Source organism: Chionomys nivalis, chromosome 5 (genome assembly GCF_950005125.1).
Source record: "Chionomys nivalis chromosome 5, mChiNiv1.1, whole genome shotgun sequence".
Taxonomy (NCBI): domain Eukaryota; kingdom Metazoa; phylum Chordata; class Mammalia; order Rodentia; family Cricetidae; genus Chionomys; species Chionomys nivalis.
The window spans coordinates 108,288,274-108,308,581 of record NC_080090.1 but is presented as its reverse complement, the minus strand read 5'-3'; the positions used below and the strand labels follow the sequence as shown (position 1 = coordinate 108,308,581).

General features: G+C 39.8%; 1 protein-coding gene across 3 annotated transcripts in view; it reads left to right on the top strand.

Annotated features, from left to right (window-relative positions):
- Nucleotides 1-20,308, top strand: part of Pign (phosphatidylinositol glycan anchor biosynthesis class N) — a 122,331-nt gene that overhangs the window by 8,591 nt on the left and 93,432 nt on the right. For all 3 annotated transcript variants that reach the window (XM_057770079.1, XM_057770080.1, XM_057770081.1), the window contains 7 exons: nt 933-1,031; nt 4,229-4,335; nt 6,179-6,303; nt 7,325-7,455; nt 9,245-9,361; nt 17,052-17,092; nt 19,525-19,584. In XM_057770079.1, the coding sequence (XP_057626062.1) occupies nt 933-1,031; nt 4,229-4,335; nt 6,179-6,303; nt 7,325-7,455; nt 9,245-9,361; nt 17,052-17,092; nt 19,525-19,584 (680 nt within the window). The remainder of the gene's footprint in view (nt 1-932; nt 1,032-4,228; nt 4,336-6,178; nt 6,304-7,324; nt 7,456-9,244; nt 9,362-17,051; nt 17,093-19,524; nt 19,585-20,308) is intronic.

The window sequence follows — 20,308 nt, the reverse complement described above, 5'->3', positions numbered from 1 at the left end:
CTGTTTTTAAGGGTTTGTGTGTGTGTGTGTATTTGCTTGTCTGTTTATGCACCCCATGTGTGCAGGTGCCCATGAAGGCCAGAAGAAGGTATTCAACTCCCTAAAACTAGAGTGAGAGGTGGTTGTGAGCCACCCAGTATTGGTGCTGGAATCTAAACCTAGGACACCAGGGTTCGCAAGAGCAGCAAGTGCTTTTAACTTCTGAGCTATCTGTCAAGTCCCAAGATTGTGCTTTGAGATTCTTTTAACAAGTCTTTGAGTATGCCTTACTCACATGAACATGCCCTGGTATCGATTCTGGAATTAAATTTTAATCTGCCATAACCCTATGGCACTGAAAAAGTATGTGTGTGTGTAAATATGTTAGTGTAAATAATGTGTAAATAATGTTAGACATTACAATCAAGAATTTAAAAGTGATTATTTTAGTAAGAAATGGATTATCTACCATTTATCTATCTCTATCTGTCTGTCTGTCTATCTATCTAATCTATCATATCTATCTATCTATCTATCTATCTATCTATCTATCTATCTATCTATCTATCTATCTATCTATCTTTCTTTCTATCTATCTATCTATCTATCTATCTATCTATCTATCTATCTATCTATCTATCTATCTATCTATCTATCTGTTTTGTTTTTTCAAGACAGGGTTTCTTTGTAACGTTAGAGCCTTTCTTGGAATTCTCTCTGTAGACCAGGCCAGCCTTGGACTCAGAGAGATCCACCTGCCTCTGCCTCCTGAGTGCTGGGATTAAAGATTGTGCCACCACCGCCCAGCTTCTTCCATTTATTTTAAGATAGACTATAATAAGCCTAATAAAATCTGAGTTTTATGTGTTGTCTTCAATTACTGTTTAAAGAATGCTTCTTTCAGACCTTCTTTTGTTGTTTTCTTATATTACTGTGTGCTTCTCTTCTCAAAGGATGGAAAGAAAATCCTGTCGAATTTGACTCTCTTTTTAATGAGAGCAAGTACACATGGAGCTGGGGGAGTCCGGACATCTTGCCTATGTTTGCCAAAGGTAAGCATATCAAACATATTTCTTCAGGAAGCAAGTAAGTCAGAAAGAAATGTTTTTATTGTTGCAGTGGTAGGGATTGGCCTCAGGACCTATCCCGTATGAGGCTAGTCTGTTACCCTATTATACTTTGTCCCTTGGTTTTTTATTCTTTATCTAAAACAAACAAAGAAACCAAAAACTTCTTTTAGCCTGGAGTGGTGGTGCATGTCATCAGTCCCAGTGTTCTGGAAACAGGGGCAAGTAGATCTCTCAACCTGAGGCCAGCCTGTCCTACATAGTGAGATCCAGGTGCACATGGTACTTGTATAGAAGTCAGAGGCAATTTGCAGCAGTCATGTCCTTCCACTGTGTGGATCCCAGGGATGTAACTCAGGTTGTCAGACTTGGTAGAAGTGCATATACCCACTTAACCATCTTGCTGGGTTTTATTTTTTTATGTTATATTTATTCATTTCTAAAGATTTTTATCACTTCTGAAAACAGGAATGCATCATACAGTGGATTTGTCAGTTCAACAGATAGGATTTCTCCTTTGTTGCATTTTAAATATTGCTGTGGAACACTGTTAAATATACATATATATATATATATATATATATATATATATATATATATTATGTATGTATGTATGTATATTGGCTTTTTGAGAGAGGGTTTCTCTGGGTGTCGTAAATGTGCTGGAACTAGCTCTGTAGACCAGGCTGGCCTCAAGCTCCCAGAGACCCACCTGCTTCTGCCTCCTGAGTGCTGGGATTAAAGGCGTGTGCCACCACTGCTGGCTAAAATTGTTTTTATTTTTTGGAAGAACACTTAATATTTTTGAATTCAATGAAACGATCTATTTTATCATATAACAACCTTATTAACTTGAGCTCCAGTTTTCCTTTATATAAAATATGTTCTAATAATGTAACACCCTAAAAGATTGTTTTAAAATTCAATAAGTCACGTGCATCATTTATCGAAGTGCTTATTCTCTTTATGGGAACAGTGTTGGTGTTTGGCTCTTTATACTTGGATAATTTGTTAAAGAAGCCAGTAGATAGTTACATAAGATTTTAAATATTCAAACATTTATAATGACTAATCTATTTATTGTGCCATAGTTTTGGCATTTAATGCATATAATACTAATATGTTATTTAATATATTGAAATGCCACTTACAGTTCACTGCATTGGAGTTAGGATTTGTTGAATTTGTTTATGTAGACAAATCCACAAATATTAGGTCATCTCTTAATTAGAAAATTTATTTGAAAAAGCCAGTTGGATGAAGTTCTTGTCGTTAAATGGTCTTTCCTGGGAGCAAAGTGACAGATCATTTAATGTAAAGATAGTGGAAGTACTGAAGAATTGTACATGTGCTGTTCATAAGCTGCTGTTACCCCGGGCAGGTCCCATTTGCTATTTTATATCTCATTCTTTAGGAAGCAGTGAGGGCTGGTTAAGTTACTGTGGCTTACCAAATTAGTCTTTCTACTTCTGGCCACTGTTGATAAAACAGAACTGACGCCACAGACCAATAGGAACACTTCATTATGTGTGGTGGTAAATAACCAACTCCTTCAGATGTCTGCATTCGGGGAGTAGAGTCAGTGTCAGCGCAGAGCTGATGTCGTAGAGTGTCATTACTTAATGCTCTGTTGTCGGGGGAAATTATTTTAAGGTGTGCTTCTTTTGTTTATGCTGCATTTGATTAACTGGGAAGCCGTGATTCTTTGCCTGTGTAAAACACCTAGCGGTCTAATAAAGAGCTGAATGGCCAAGAGCGAGGCAGGAGCAAGGATAGGCAGAGCTGGCAGGCAGAGAGAATGAATAGAAGGAGAACCAAGAAGGAACAAGCAACAAGAGAACAAATTAGGAAGATGTTGCTAGGCCTCCTTAGCCTCCTTATCACCAGGGAAAGGTGAGTGTGCTATCTGCCCATTCTGCAGCTCCATGATGCAGGGCAATCAGACCAGCAGCCCCACGAAGCAGGACAATCTGAAGCGATAGGGAGTCAAGTCAAAGCAGGAACTCAGTTTATTACTGTGAGCATCAGCTTATATAGGTTAAGTGACATCCTGTGATGTGGGGGTACCTCCTCTCTGGCCTGAGGGGCCTCTACCTGGATTTGCTGTCTCATGTTCATTAGCTTTGAGACAATCCTTCAAACTCAAGCCAGGCTTTTCTCTGTCATACAGGCCTCGAGGTACAGGCCCTGAGATAATTTTGGCCTAACAGACTTCAGGGGCCAGTCAGCCACACAGTAAGAGTTAAAGTTACATATACAGAAGTAAGAAAGATAAAAATCCAGAGTCAAAAGGTATTTGGGATAATTTAAGTTAAGGAGAGCAGGCTAGAAACAAGCCAGGCTAAGGCTGGGCACTTATAACTAAGAATAAGCCTCTGTGTGATTTATTTGGAAGCTGGGTAGTGGGTTCCCCCAAAAGCCAAAATAGTAAAATATATCATCTTCACAACCTGCAAGAGCTTCTCCACTCCAGAAATTGTTTTATATTCTTAATACAGGTTTCATGAATTTATAAGATTAGCGTATTTACCACCTTTGTATTTGGCACTAAGCAGCATTTCACCTTCTTCCCCAGTCCTTGCTTTTGAGACAGGGCCTGGCTGACAGGAAACCTATGATTTTTTTTTCTCTACTTCCCTAGTGCTCAGACTATAGGCACTCACTACAATTCTAGTCTATTTATTTCCTTATGTCGAGACAAATGCACATAATTTTAAGACAAACGAAATGTTTGAGTTTGTGAGGAAGAAGTATGCTGGCCATCTTTATTTAATATTGTAACTTCTTGAGAGCACACATTTCAATAGGAACAAACTTCAGAACTAATTTTTATTTTATTGCATATTAAGATTTTGACTAAATATATTATTTTGAGAAGAAAAAGAAAATGTTGATTATAAAGTAAACTATTTCTCCTATCTTTCCTATCTCTATCATGAAGCACTTTGTAATTAATTCTGCCTACTTGTAAGTAAAGCAGGTATGATGGGGGTATGCCTGTAATCCTGAAACTCAGGAAGCATAAGAGGAAGGATAATTTGAGCTCATGAGTTCAAGACTAGTGTGGACAATATAACAATTTTATCTCAAAACAGCAAAAATACTTTTGATTATTTCATGTTTAATAACAGCTTGAAAGGTTTTTTTCTCCAATTTGTGTATTTCTCAAAATTTCTTTTCAGGTGCTAGTGGTGACCATGTTTATACATACAGTTATGATGCTCAAAAAGAGGATTTTGGTGCTCACGATGCCACAAAACTGGATACCTGGGTTTTTGATAAAGTTAAGGTACTTGCTGTTTTGCTTCGTTTTGAAAGAGGGTCTTGTTATGTAGCCCAGGCTGGCCTTAGTTGTGGGACTTCTTCCCTCAGTGTCCTAAGTTCTGTTTTACATGTGAGCACACCTGGGAAGGTGTTTGCTATTGAGCGGTTTATAACTAAATACACACTGATGTAGAGTCCTGAAGATTCATTTCTGAGTGAGCTCATCTCAAGTTTAGTTTGCTACCTGTCTGAACTGGAGCATTCGGTGTTGTGCCATGCTATTTTTAGAAGAAATTACATTTTATAAAATGACTAATAAAGTTATTTTTTGAAATATCTCTCTAAAACTTTGTGTTTAGAGAGATAAACTCCAAGGTAAAACAAGTCCTACATTAGGACCCAGAAATACCTTCTTTCCATTTCTTGTTTGATGAGTCACTGCAGGCAGCTCTTGACCTTCTGTTGACCTTGGAGCTTTGGTCTGGTCGTAGTGGGCCATGTGAGATGTGGAGCATCTTGAAAATGCCAAAAAGTAATTTTATAATAACAATAAAAAAAATGGTTTTTAAGAGAGTAGGGGCTGGACAGATGTCTCACAACCACCTATAACTTCAGTTCCAGGGGTCTGCAGCTCCTCTGCCTCCTCGGGCACCTGTGTGAACTTGGTAAACATACATATAGTCACCAACACATAAACAATCCGCACAAAAGAGAAAATTCCGATAAGCCTAAACAGATTAGTCTACTAGCCTTTACTAATTGCCCGTGAGCTTCTTTAAGCAGCAGAACTTGAAAAAGGCGCTTGAAGTGACTACTGTTGAGACACAGGTTGAGCTCCACCTGGTTAGTGTTTCATAGCTCACAAATTTGTGTCTATGGTTCATGGAGAAAACTATAAAATTAACTCAAGGAGACTATAAATGGAACCTTAGGAGCAGTTTTATCATTGAATAATTTCTCTTAATTATTCCACTTATGCTTTTAAATACATTGTATTTTTTCAACAATACTCACCTTATTGAAAGTTAGCATCTTTTAAATTTATGTACATTTATGTAAACAATGATGATACATGTTAACATAATCTGTTTATTCAAATAATTTTTTGTTTTTATTTTTTTGAGACAGATTTTTTGTGTGTAACATCCCTTGCTGTCCTGAAACTAGCTCTTGTAGACCAGGCTGGCCTTGAACTCAAAGAGATTCTCCTGCGCGTCTGCCTCTCAAGTGCTGGGATTCAAGGCATACATCACCACTGCCTGGCTTATTTAAAATAATTTTAAAGTGCTCTCTTTGGGTGCTTGCATACATGCTTATGAATGTGAGTCAGGGTGAATTATTAATGTCTGAAAGGCTTATGAATCTAGGTTATTATTAGGATGTTAATGTAAGAAGTTCTGAACTCTATTTAAGTGGTGTTTCTCCACCACGGACAGCCCAAGCAGGTCCTAGTCGTGGAAGAGGGAGTAGCTAGGCATTCTCACAACCTCAGTAAGAGGTCATACTTTGACTGAAAGGGCAGTGGACAGGGTGATGAAAAATGACAATTTCCAAGTGTATTTAAGTATAATAAATGTCCTTGCACTCCTCCCGCCATTGCTGATTAACATTTGCCTCTTAGCCAGATAGTTCTTCAGTTTTTAATTACAGTAGGTCTGTGGTAAGAATAATATGAAATTAAGCTCCTTTTTCCGTAATTATTTTGCCTAATTGTATCAGAATACCTCAAAGATTATTTGGACAGAAATGTCTGAATTGATAACAAAGACTTCGTGTTATATCTTGATGACAAAATTAAACAATATAAAATGAATTAATTTATAGTTATTTATAAATTAACTACTTTTCACCTGATTTTTTACATTTAGGACTTCTTTGATGCTGCGAGGAACAACCAGTCTTTGTTTTCAAAAGTGAATGAGGAAAAAGTAGTTTTTTTCTTACATTTATTAGGAATAGATACAAATGGACATGCTCACCGACCATCGTCAAGGTAATACTAATAATGTGTTCAATTTCAGCTTGTGGGGAATAGCTATCCCATTTGAAATTTTGATGTGATATAAAATTTTCTTTGTAGATATGACAACAGAACTAATACTTTATGTCCCTGCTATCCTGTAAAATGTTTTCAGGTATATGATGTATCGTTTATAGTAGTTAAGATCACGTATGCTTTGGCCACACTGTACTTTAAAATAAGTGAAATAGATCTTCACATAGTCTGTATTCTTCATTTATCAAGGCAGAGAGAAATGTCTGAATTACCCACATTTGGGGAATATTTTCAGTGAATCTCAAAAGCATAAACACGTTATGAATTTTTATAACAGAAGATGTAATTCCCTGGGTGTTTGTTTGATCAGCATTGTACCCAGCTAATGATTGCATGAAGTGCTGCTTGTTACTTCTTTAGTGCTATTCTCAGCTTTGCAGACGATAGGAAGGAAGAAATCATTTAAATTTTTATTCTTTATTTTGAATTGGTTTTATGTTAACTATAATGTCTGATGGTTTAATTACCAGCATGAATATCTCATTTTCCCTAGTTTAACATGATGTACTGTTTTCATTAGTGAAATATACTCATATTAAAGCAGCTCTATGCAGCTATGTGGGAAGCCTGAGTACAGTTCTCGGCACTGCAGTAGATTAAGTCATCAGTACTTTATAGGGTGGGAATAGTCTATATATTAAATTCTTATAGTTCCCTATTAAGGTTACCAAAACCGTTTCTATGACATGGACTTAAAAGTCCATTATCCTGTTTAGGATTTTAAAAGTGTTTATCAAAATATATTTACTAATCAATATTTTCCTTTTAAAATGTCTATGAAAATTATTTGAGGATTTTTAAAATTCATTAAAGGGAAAAATTAGTTTTAACAGGAACCTCTGATTTTAAAATAGTAAAGAATTTCTTCGGTTCTTGACTTAAATGTAATGAGTATGGGTTGGATGAATTCGATTTCTCTAAATTAATTTAACTTGTTCTTTTGTTTCTTTGTAAACAGGGAGTATAAGGACAATATTAAAAAAGTTGATGATGGAGTGAAGGAAATTGTGTCAATATTCAAGCATTTTTATGGTGATGATGGGAAAACAGCATTTATCTTTACCTCCGACCATGGAATGACAGACTGGGGTTAGTTTGTGTTTCTGTGCTGCCTTCGTGAGTGTAGGGGCAGCTATAGTTTGCAAATATTATGTTCAGAAGATCCGATGTCTTGCAGTATGCAAAAATCCAGCACATAATTGTATCTTTAAAATATTAAATAATCTCACCTCTATAAGGGATCCTTTTTTTTTCTAATTGTAAAAAAAATATAGTCTCACAAATGAGTAAGTAGAAAAAAAAATCCAAGTACTTTTAAATTTTCTTCACAGTTTTCTATTAGAAAAGGAATTCTCCCTGGAATCCCTCCCACGTGGAGGCCAAGGGAGTGCTGCTAGTTACAATGCATTGCTGCATTGCTGCAGCTGTGTGGTGTTAGTTACAATGCACTGATGCATTGCTGCAGCTGTGTGATGTTAGTTACAATGCACTGATGCACTGCTGCAGCTGTGTGGTGTTAGTTACGGTGCACTGATGCATTGCTGCAGCTGTGTGATGTTAGTTACAATGCACTGAGCATTGCTGCAGCTGTGTGGTGTTAGTTACAGTGCACTGATGCATTGCTGCAGCTGTGTGGTGTTAGTTACAATGCACTGATGCATTGCTGCAGCTGTGTGGTGTTAGTTACAGTGCACTGATGCATTGCTGCAGCTGTGTGATGTTAGTTACAGTGCACTGATGCATTGCTGCAGCTGTGTGATGTTAGTTACAGTGCACTGATGCATTGCTGCAGCTGTGTGGTGTTAGTTACAGTGCACTGATGCATTGCTGCGGACAACCTAGGACAGTGTGCTCCCGAGATTTCCAAGACAAATGTAGTCTGTGCTCCGAATGATACGACATAATGAGGTTTGCGTTCTTGAGCTGGATCCCATGTTATAAAATGGAAGAAAAGGATTCTGTGTGCTTCCTTGCATATAGCTGTAACCAAAGTACATGAGAGCAGCTTAAGAGGAAATGTTGACTCACTGATTTAGAAGATTCGTTGTGCTTGCCTGGGTTGGGCAGAACGCCATGTTTCTGGGGTGTTTGGCAGAGGATCTTTTTACCTTGTAGTAGATAGAAAACTAAGATAAATAGGGATGAGGGCAGGGTATTACCCTCAAAACATACCTCCAGTAACTAATAACTTAAGCTAGCCCCAATATCCTAATGTTTCTGTAGCTGCCCAAAGCAAATTTTTAGTATGTGAACCTGTGGGGAACATTCTGTTTTCAAACCATGGTGAATCTATACATCTTATTGTCCTTTTTAGAGGCCCTGAAACACTTGCTCTCAATTGATTGACTCCCCTCAAAAATCTCTTCCCTATTCTCTTCTCCTGTCTGCCCCAGCCCCTTCTCTGATGACCCCTGAGCCTTGGTGCATATGAGCACACGTGACATAGATGTCCCATTAAAGGCTGAGTGTTCATTAGCCACCTGTTTTCATCACTTTGATCAGTTACATATCATTGCAGTTATTGCTCCCCACTTTAAGAAGCAGCTTCTTTAGCTGATGCTGACAACAATGCTAATATATGGATGTCAGCATAGTTAATGAGAGGACAGTTTGACAGTCACATCGTATCTACTTATCTGACATCATATCTACTTATCTGACAACAGTGCTAATATATGGATGTCAGCATAGTTAATGAGAGGACAGTTTGAAAGTCACATCATATCCACTTAGCAAAGCAGCAGTAGTTCCCGAATTTGGGCCTCTGATTTCCCCAGCTGTACATGGATCAATTCTTTAAGACAAAGCATTTAGAGATTGTTTTGTGATTGTCGGTGATTATGTACTCATGTGATGACTCTTGATGTCTCTGCTGTAGGTTCCCATGGCGCCGGTCATCCTTCAGAGACTTTAACTCCTTTAGTGACTTGGGGAGCTGGGATCAAAGTTCCTCAAAAAGTGTCAACTCAGCAATTTGATGACGAGTTTTTAAAAGGTACTAATATTTGGTTGTGTAGTCACAAATGCCTGTGTAGATAGCATTTAAAATACAACTAGAATTAAACTAAGTTGACATTTTCAATAAGATTTTAACAATTACTTCAAATTGTTTTAAATTCCTCATTTTAATGATTTTGTCACTAATCATTGTTGTATGCAAATGCTCCGCATCCAGGAGTTGGTCAGTTTGCTTTCTCTTCTTTTCTCTTTTTCCCTACAACCATTTGTTGAATATTTCCCAGTATACCACTGTTAGTAACTATTTTGGCCTTTCTAAATATCTAGGAGTCAGATATTTTAATCATGTTTTATTATGTTAAAAATTTAATTAGAAATAAGAATAAAACAAGAAAGAAGGCACAGTTCCTTAGAGACAAATTATAAAATTAATTACAATTTTCCAACTTAAGCAAAAAACATATTATTAATTTTGAGATTGCAGTATCTAATATATATATATATTTCCCTTATATGAAAAGCTAGATGTAGTACCAAGTTATTTCCCTCTGGACCCATATGAAGTCATGTACGTGATGGTACATTTTTCATCATGCTGTTTACATATTGTCAGTGCTAACAGAGAATACCAGTCCGCTAGCTTCTTTGGCCACCAGGTGTCAGGCTTCTTGAGCCTCCATATTCAGACCCAAGGAAAGGTGAGTGTGCTAACTGCCCATTCCACAGTCCCACTAAGCAGGACAATCAGACACCATAGGAAGTCCAGTCAAGCTGGAACTCAGTTTATTACTGTGAGCGTCACTTTATATAGTTTAAGTGACATGTGTGATGTGGGGTACCTCCATCCAGTGAGAGGCAGCCAAACCTACTGCTGGCTAGAGGGGCGTCTACCTAATATTTGTTGTCTCATCTTTACTCAGACTTGAGCCAGGCTTTTTTCTGTCCTATAGGCCTTGAGGTACAGTCCCTGAGATAATTTTTGCCAAACACCAGGCAAGGTCATAGGCCTACAGGGGAAGTATTTGAGAAAGGGCCAAAATACAGCAGTAGTATGTTATGCCCAAATCCGCAAAGTCCCCTAAAAGTGAACAAGGAGACTGAGTTCGTATGTAAAAGCAAACAGCCTTTATCTTATGCAAGTTTGCAAACTCAGTCTCTTCGCATGTCCAGTGTATTGGAATAATCAGAGAGCCCCAAGCTCAGTTAGAGTTGGGATTTTATAGTAGTAAAGGTGGGGGTAAGGGGTTCGTGAGGTTCAGGATCCCTGATTGGCTGGCATTTGTCTAGGGGTGTCCTGGTGAGTGTGTGCTGGCAGGTGGTCCTATCTACAGCAGTTGGGAATGTTAGGCATTTCCCTCCCTCGGATCGTCTGTTCTTGGGTGGTGCTCGGGTAATCTCAGGTTGTGGTTCTTCCTGCAACCAGGTGTTGCTTCAGGGTAAGCTACTGAGACTCAGGCCTCTATTAAATTTATCAATGGCCAGAGTCCTACTCTGGCAGGTGATAATGGTAAAGAACTTTCTTTGGGTGATCTTGTAATGATTGTTCTGTCTCTTTAAGAGACAAGCCACACCTACTCCCTCCCTCATCTGCTGAGACAGGCTGATCTTCAGCTTCAGGCCTGAGCTCTCTTTCTGTTTTCCTCTCGGGGAGGCAGCTTCTGCCTCTCTCCCCACTTCTCCCCTTCACCCACTTTTGTCTCTCTTTTGTCTCTCTCCTCTCTCTCTCTCTCTGTCTCTGTTTCTCTGTCTTTCTCTCTCTGCTGTTCTCCCCTTCTCCTTTCCCCCTCCATAACTCCCTGAGGCGCACGCCTTTAATCCCAGCACTTGGGAGGCAGAGGCAGGCGGATCTCTGTGAGTTCGAGACCAGCCTGGTCTACAAGAGCTAGTTCCAGGACAGGCTCCAAAACCACAGAGAAACCCTGTCTCGAAAAACCAAAAAAAAAAAAAAAAAAAAAAATCCAACCTCATTCTGCATGGCATGCCTATCCATGTCTCTCTCTTGCCTGCCTGCCATATGTCTCCCTGCCTGGGACCAGCCACCGCTTGGAGACCAGCAACCGTCTCTGCCTTGGACTGGCTGTTCTCAGAGCCTGCTGCCTTCCGCCACATGGCCCGCTACCACCGCTTGGGGACCCACAGCATTTCTGCTGCCTACTGCCGCCAGGGATCCTACAGCATTTTTAATTTTTCCATTACAAACAGGCATCTTAAACAGAAGGAATAGACTCATACCTTTGAGTCCTAGCTAACAAGTTGGCTATAGCTTTGTGGAAGAATCTGGATACCTTTTACTGCTAAACTGACATTATAACTTCCCTAGCCATTAATACTATCACAGATCTCAGAAGGTTAAAAAAAAGTATATCTGGATACAGACCAAATAGTTTCTGAATCTATTAAAAATGACAGGGACCAGAGTCCATATGCAGTTAGTCATACCCAGGTCTCCACAGCATTGGAGGCAGAAATATCCAGAACAGCAAGTCTCACTGTCTCAGCCAGGCTTATAAGGTCAACTTTTTGTTTTCTGTGGAAGAGGGACATGGAAAAGACTGACTTCATTTTGTCGAGGCAAAAGTGGTGCAATCAGTTCTCCAAGGTCCTGCTGTTTGTCCACAGTCTGGACCGGGTCCTGGAAGCCAGTGTTGTACTGGGGGTCATCTTGCCCAGTGGTCAGCATCATTATAATCCAGTTGGAGACATCATGGTATCTCATAATCTTTTTTGGAGACCTTGGGTTATTGCTAGGATCTTGGAGTCTCTGTTTAATATAATAAGCTTTTTAATCATTATTTTAAATGCCATATTCTTCAGGTCTCTGAAGTATGAGGGCTGCCTTGGTATGTCTGATTAGACAAACTTTGTTTCTCATTACTTGTTTTAAGTTTGGCTTTGAAAACATATACAGGGAACTAAATAAGGCTTTTTTTTTTTTCTGTAACTAATTCTATCGGTACTTTAAAGATGACTGACTAACATGTATTTTTTAACAGTCTATAGTAAGTTAGCAGCTTTTACAAGACTAGAACTCCACTCACTGTAATCATTTTGAATTAAAGCTAATAAAGAAACTGAATTAGTCATTCTGAGGGTAAACACAGAACAAGTTTATATATAGCTGTTAATACTGTCTCCTGCAAAGGCAAGGAACAGATCCCAGGGTGAAATGGAAACAGGAGGGAGTCTAAGAGCTAGCATTGCACTAGACTTAGGTCTATTTTCCTGCTGATCTGTAGAACCCATCTTGACAGGTGTGTACCAAGTTGCACTGGGCCCAACAGTTTTTCCCCTTCACAAGTACCGATGACAGGACTCAATCATGGGTCCTCTCTGTTCAGGGGCTCAAGGGGTGATACTGGAACCTCAGTACCATCAGTCGAACAATATTGACCTGTTCTTGAACAAAAGCCATCAAGTCTGTTGATAAGAAGAAGCAAGATCATTAGGGGCCTGTTAGAGCTGAAAGTAAGGTTGTTAACAAGAAGACCAGTTGAATAAGTTTTTATCCAGCTTCTGTTTGAGTGTTTTGTTTTCTATCATTAACAAGGCCATTGAGTCTCTAATTACCCCGAAGTGATTGACATAGAAACATTTTTTTCCTCCAGAAGAGGAGGTTCAAACCTCTTAGTGTCAATACAAAAATTTATGACTCAGTTTATCGAAATAGCTTAAACCCAGCAAAGTTAGCAAAGATAAAAAGGCTAAACATTCATTTTAAAGCTTGAATAGACCTTGAACAAAGAAATATATTTTTAAACCATTAGTCAATATTTTTAATGCTTTTACCTTTTAATATAGTTTTTTATGTTACAGTGATCCTCCCATTACAGAATTTTTCCTGTTGTTATTTTACAACTGCAGTTTTGCCTGTGTTCTGAATCTCAATTTAAACTTCTGAAATGCAGGTGGCCCCAGACTACCACTGAACAACAACCTCCAATTATAGACTTGGATGCTGTTCCAAGCCCTCTATCAAACTGCTTAGGTCATTGTCTTCTGCATCACAAGAAATGAACATTTCTGTTTCTGGTTAGCTTTTGGTGCTTATGGCTCTGACCCTAATTTTTAGCCTTTTATTTTAAGTTTAAATATTAGCAATATGAAATGTAATATCATGCAAAACTCTATCCCAATCCAAACTCTCTTGGAGATTTGTTAGCGCATTCCATGTGGTCACCTTTAATGAAGATGGTGGTCAAATTATGTGACATCCTTTTATTTATTTTTTTAACTCTAGCAAAATGGCAGTCATCCAAAATTTAAAATGGAATTATGCCTTATGGTTTTTTTAAATTACACATGCATAGGTTTTAAGTAAATAAAACATTGATCTAACAAAGGAAGAGCCATAATCCAATCCTAGAGCCAGCTTTTCAATAAAAAAAAAAAAATCCAGCATATAGCAGTTTTGACATTATCTCTACCAAAAAGTCATCTGAATTTTTGCTTACCCAAATTCAGTAACCAGAGCTCAGTGATAAATTTCTGAAGTCAGTTCTGTAAATGTGGCCACAGCAGTGATGGCGGCAGAGACAGCGAAAATAGCCAGACCCTTTCTGTCTCGGCTCCATGCTTGTAAGAAAACTTACATAGACAAACTTTTCAACAAAACAAGCATATTTAGTATTCGCGTGTATGAGAAACCACAGCAAACATAGTTCACATCCCCTTTTGACCTTTTATAACTTTTTATATACCTTTAACCAATAATAATTTGTAACCAGCCCCTCTGAATGATGACAGATATTTGTAACACATTGGCTCTGAATGATCAAAGCAGCTCTGGTGGAGGGAAGTGTGGTTACCGTGTCACAACGTGGCCATTGCGGCAACACTTATAGCCAGAGGCCTTGACCCGCAGAGCCAAACCTTGGTCAGGTTTGACCAGAAGTTGAGGCAGGCAGCCTCCGGGACAGGCGGAGGGAACTCATCCACCAGCATGGGAGGGGCAGGGTGGTATGCAGCATGGGGGAAAAGATTGTTGACCTCTAAGCCATAGCAATTAACCCCAGATTCTCTGTTCAGTGTTTGAAATCTTATTGGGATACATTCGCCCCCTACAACTGTGGCTGGCAGCCTTGCTACATTGTAACAACAAAGATATATAGCCCAGCCACCCATCCATATAAGCATGCTGCCCCACAATCTCCATGTTTGGGACCAAGTCTGACTTTTTTCATGAGATGTTTAAGGCAGCGAGGAAAGTAAACCCCTTTGCTTATGGCCCTATCTCTAAAGTCTTGTAAGTGATCACAATATCAGTGTCAAAGAAGTCATGATTTGAGGCTGAGCCATATCATCCGTGTCAGTCTAAGTCAGGACAAAACCACAATAATACACAGACACACAGGACAGTGGTGCCAAACCAAGCCTAAGACCACAGCTTCAAGCTGTTTTGCGGGTGTGACCTGCCCCTCTGTCGAACTGAGAACGCTACCAGTGTGTCTCTAACACAACTGAGAACACTGCCTGTGTGTCTCACCACAGAACTGAGAACGCTACCCGCGTGTCTCTAACACAACTGAGAACACTGCCTGTGTGTCTCACCACAGAACTGAGAACGCTACCCGCGTGTCTCATCAGAGGGAACCTCCCTCTGTAGAAGGGCCCTGGGGATGACTCCAACAAGAGTCCTGCCTGTGATCTTTTCACACATCCGCAGTTGTCTACAGGCATTTATGGTTCCTGGGTCAGCTCACAGAAAGACAAGAGACACAGACATGAGACATGAAACAAAACACAGAAAATTTACTGGCTGGTTGAAGGCTCTACAGGTGGTAGTCCCAGTGGGCTTGGTGGATCCCAGATGAGCCCCCAAATGTTATGCCCAAATCTCTGAAGTCCCCCAAAAGCCAACAAGGAAACCCAGTCCCATATGTAAAAGCAAAGAGTCTTTATTTTATGCAAGTTTGCAAACTCAGTCTCTTCGTATGTCCCATGTATTAGATCCCCGAGCTCAGTTAGAGTTGGGCTTTTATAGTAGTAAAGGTGGGGGTGAGGGGTTTCTGAGGTTCAGGACCCCTGATTGGCTGACATTTGTCTACGTGTGTCCTGGTGAGTGTGTGCTGGCAGGTGGTCCTATCTACAGTGGTTGGGAACGTTAGGCATTTCCCTTGGATGGTCTGTTTTTGGGGTGATGCTCGGGTAATCTCAGGTTGTGGTTCATCCTGCAACCAGGTGTTGCTTCAGGGTAAACTACTGAGACTCAGGCCTCTATTAAATTTATCGATGGCCAGAGTCTTACTCTGGTAGGTGATAATGGTAAAGAACTTCCTTTGGGTGATCTGTTCATATTTAGCTTATCATGGCTGGCTCCTACATAATAAGCATTCATGATTCTTGCAGACTTATTGAAGCACATTTGTGCTTCGAGAAATTAGAGAGCTTTTTTCCTTTATCTCCTGTGCTATCTTTGGGATGCTTCTTGTTTCCGCAGATCTTAGTACTAGCACAGGGGCGTCCATCTCATGGTCCACATATGTCCAATCATTGTTATGCACACTGCCCAATATAAAGTCACAAACTTACTGGTAGACATGTTTAAAACACACACACACACACACACTTGTACCTCAGGTGAGCCATTTTGGAGCATGGACTTTGGAGAGATGACAGTATATCCCAGTGGCACGGAAAGCAGGTGTCTGAGTGCATTGTGTATGTGATGGAAACTTCTGCCCAGTAGGACATGAAACCTAGGAAACACAGTTCTTGTGTTGGGTCCTTTTTATTGCTGAGCTGAACACCATTGCTAACAGCGATGAAGGAAGGACCTCACTGTAAGATCTGTTATGCTGAATCTGCTAGAGGAAACAGTAGGGACTGTGCTTGAACTGTAGGCACAGGAAAGGACTGTCAGAACAGGAGCCCAGTAATGCAAGCACTGAGACTAACAGCTGATAGGTGGGACCACCAGAAACTTAAAAGCTTCTGTACAGAGAGTATCTAGATTATAAAAATTACTCAAAAACTTAACAACCACAAAACAAAAACAGTGATTGGGCATGGAATAGAAAGTTCTCAAAAGATGAAATACAAATGGCTGAGAAATAGTTTTTTAATGTGCAAATCCTCAGCCACCAGGGAAATGCAAATCAAAATTACTTTGAGATCCCACCTTAGCTCAGTCAGAAGTACTAAGCTCCAAGCACAAATGACAGCAATTGCTGTTGGGAGTGCAAACTGGTCCAGCCACTATGGAAGTCAGTGAGTTTCCTCCAAAGCTGGACTAGCTGCACCCTATGAAGAGGGTTGTAATAGTAACGTAATACACTGTGTTAAAAGTTGGAGTTACAGGAGCATCATAGCTCCAGTTTTAAATGCTCTGGTAACTGCTGCCGACCCAGAAAAGGGAGGGCAGGAGTGCTGGCTGCCAGTCGCTGAAGCACAGCTGCGGGAGTAGTGGCCTTGCTGGCAGGTGCCTTTAGGCTGGGACTTCCCTCTTTGTTTCCTTGGATGTTTGGAACATTCTATTTCCAAATGAACATGTTAAAAAGCTTAATAAATCACAGAAAATGCTAAAGATTTATTTTTTGTTTTTCTTTTTAAAAATACTTTAGCATTTCCCCATCTGCACCTGTCTTTCTTGGTCTTTTTTTTTCATACGTGGTTTAAGAAAGAGGTTTCCAATACTTAGTCTTTACATGGAGTGTCCTGCATGCCTAAAAATAAGGCAAATAGTTCTTGTTAAAAATCTTAACATCATGTTTTACATCTATGTCTTTCAGAATGGAGATTGGAAAACTGGAAGAGGCGAGACGTTGATCAGGTATCTATTTAAATTTAATTATTTTCTTTTTTATAAACATTTAGAGAAAAAAATGCAAAAATAGACTGTAATAGTAGTAGTAGCAGCAAAAAAATTTCCAACATATTTCTGTTAAGCAGACTACTTGGAGTGCAAGTGTTTTGGCCTAACCTTCTTGTGCCAATTAAAACAAAGAAACAAAATTCCCATGGGTGTGCGCATCACACCTTCCACCCCAAAGGCTCCTCCCAGCTAACCTTCATAAGGGAGTTATTTTGTCCTGGCTGGTTTGTGTGTCAACTCGACACAAGCTAGAGTCATCAGAGGAAGGAGCCTCAGCTGAGGAAATGCCTCCATGAGCTCCAGCTGTAAAGTATTTTCTCATTTAGCAATCAGTGTGGGAGGGCCAGGCCCATGGTGGGTGGCGCCATCCTTAGGCAGGTGGTCCTGGGTTCTTTAAGTAGGTGGGCCGAACAAGCCATGGGAAGCAAGCAAGTAAGCAGCTTCCCTGCATGGCCTCATTAAGGCTCGCCATCGTTGGGATGTGATTATGAAAGAGGCAGGGTGACTTTTTTTTTTTAAGAAGGGTAAATCATGGTTTCGGGTTTCAGTTTCATGTTTATCCTTAGAAAACCTGTTTCTAGCTTAATAAAAATATTTTTTTCTTTTAGGACCAATACATGATACCCAAGAAAATGAATATAAACAACATTAAAATATCAACTTACTAACATATAATTTAAAAAGTCAGTCAAAGGGCCGGGCGGTGGTGGTGCACGCCTTTAATCCCAGCACTTGGGAGGCAGAGGCAGGCGGATCTCTGTGAGTTCGAGACCAGCCTGGTCTACAAGAGCTAGTTCCAGGACAGGCTCCAAAGCCACAGAGAAACCCTATCTCGAAAAACAAACAAACAAACAAACAAACAAACAAACAAAAAGTCAGTCAAAGGACCAGAAATTGCTTGAGGACCCTAATATAAAAACATCTTTTATTTGTAATAAAAGTAGGTTAGTCGGAAACTGAGTGGAGAGTTTTACTTTCGGAATCCCCAGTCTATTGAGTAGTATTCCTGGTGTACATCCAAGTTAGATAAGGTTCAGTAGTGGCCACTCGTGCCTGTGTGAAGGTGGGTAGTTGTGAGGAAAAGCAGACAGCTGTGACCTGGGCTCTGAAAGCATTATATGACCAAATGTGAAGTTAGAACTGTAAGATAACTCTAGTGAAGGTCCATGTCCACAAGAGAGGATGAGATGTATATGTCTGGGAAATTCTGCTTAGCAAAGGTTTCCTGGGAAATTTAGGATTGAGCTGAGATTGAGGAATAAGCCAGAGTAAGGAAGCCAGAGCAGCAGCAAGGCTTTCTAGGGAGAGGGCCGGCCTGAGCACAGCTCGGTATAGAAGACACTTCCTTTGTTGGATGTCAGGCTGACACAGTTAGGCACAGGTCTGGGAGAGCATGATGCACCTTGGGGACTTAATCCCAAAAGCTTGAGGAAGCTCTTGAAGAGTGTGTGTATGTATGTGTGCACACGTACGCACAAGAATCCCTCTGGCTTCAGATGAGATGAGTGAGAGAGACAAGACTTAGGGAAGGGCTTGAATATCACCAGTATTCTGGGTGTGGCATAAATATGAAAGCGGTCTTTTCAAACTCTTGGCTTACATGAGGAGCAGAGAGGTGATTAAAAAGGAGCCCCAGTGAAACAGAAGGAAGCAAAGAGGTGTCGATGGGACCAAGAAGAGAATTTATCCCAGTGTCGAGGAGAACAGCATTTGAAGGTTGTTCCGGCTAGGTACATCGGAAGTTTATCTCATTCAATCGTGCCATCCCTTTGTAAGGAGAAGCGGGTATTTAACTGATGAGGACTGCTGAAGTCTTCAGAGCTAACAAGCCAGGATTTGAAGGCGTCTCTTCCAGCTTCTAAGTATTTTTACTACTTGACAATTTTTAAGGACTGCTAGAACACAGGCACTTAAATGTAGGAAGGTAGACCCTGTTCTCTCCCTTTGGCGAGCTGTCTCTGGGCGATCGTGGTCCAAGCAGTCCCAGCGGTGCTGGCCAGACTTCTTCTGAGGGGCTTCCTCCTTCATGCTTGTACACAGTCCTCCTGGAAAGACCCCGCCCTTTCTGTCATTACCACCAAAGCGTTCTTTTGCTCGATACTCAATAACTTACACAAACTGTTCAAGTTCTTAGCCAATAGGAAAAGTAGGTTTTGATTTTGTTTTGTATTGTTGACCTTTAGTGGTTACTTTTCAGATTTAGTTTTTCATAAGTTCAGTCATTTCTACAAAATGGCATTTAAAGACACTGATATATAATAACATATATAAATGTTTGCAGGTTTTTGATTATAATAAGTATGGTGATGGTCCAAATACACTTGTATGTGGGGATGCAATTTGCTGGTTTCTACAAGCAGACTTACTAGAATTGAACTCTTCCATTCTAGGCTGACATTGCACCACTGATGGCGTCTCTTATTGGAGTTCCCTTTCCTCTTAACTCGGTGGTAAGGAATAATGACACTAATTACCAATACTTCTTATAAAAATAAAATTTACTTTTCATGTGCTTCTCTATAATCCTTAGTTGTATTTTAAAAACTGTATTCCTTCCTGCTTATTTATATCTAAATAAGTAATATCTAATAATTGAGTATAAACTATATAACGTGGAAGAAAGCTTTTAAATGCTTTATTTCTTTAAAAACTATGTTTTTTGAAAATTTTTATAACAAGTGAAATATATGTATATATATCTATATACTGAGGCATTTTTAAAGGGAAAATTATTGAAAATATATTGATGGTTTACTGGATTATATTCATGTTTGGAAATCACTAGGAACCAAGAGGGCCTGGCCTAGCTGTGCTGCTCAAGGCACCAACCCTTGGTAGAACAAAATTATACTTGTAGTTGCTGCTTTCTGACTCTCAAGACCCGAATCTAGATTGCCTGGCTTGTCCACAGAGGAGGCCAGTGCTCCGATTACTGTCCACCATATTACATCCAGTGAGGAAGACCCTTAGCAGAATGGCGTGAGTGGTGAAAACCAAAACATAAACTAAGAAATACTCCTCACAACCAGCCACACTTACTTGGTTTTCAACACTGAATTTCCGTTAAAATGGAATAAGTCAGAACTGTAGGTGATAAGATCTTGGCAGGGAATAGACTCTACGTATGTTTATGTATGTGTCCTGTTTATATCCTTATAGCCAAACTATTGTAGC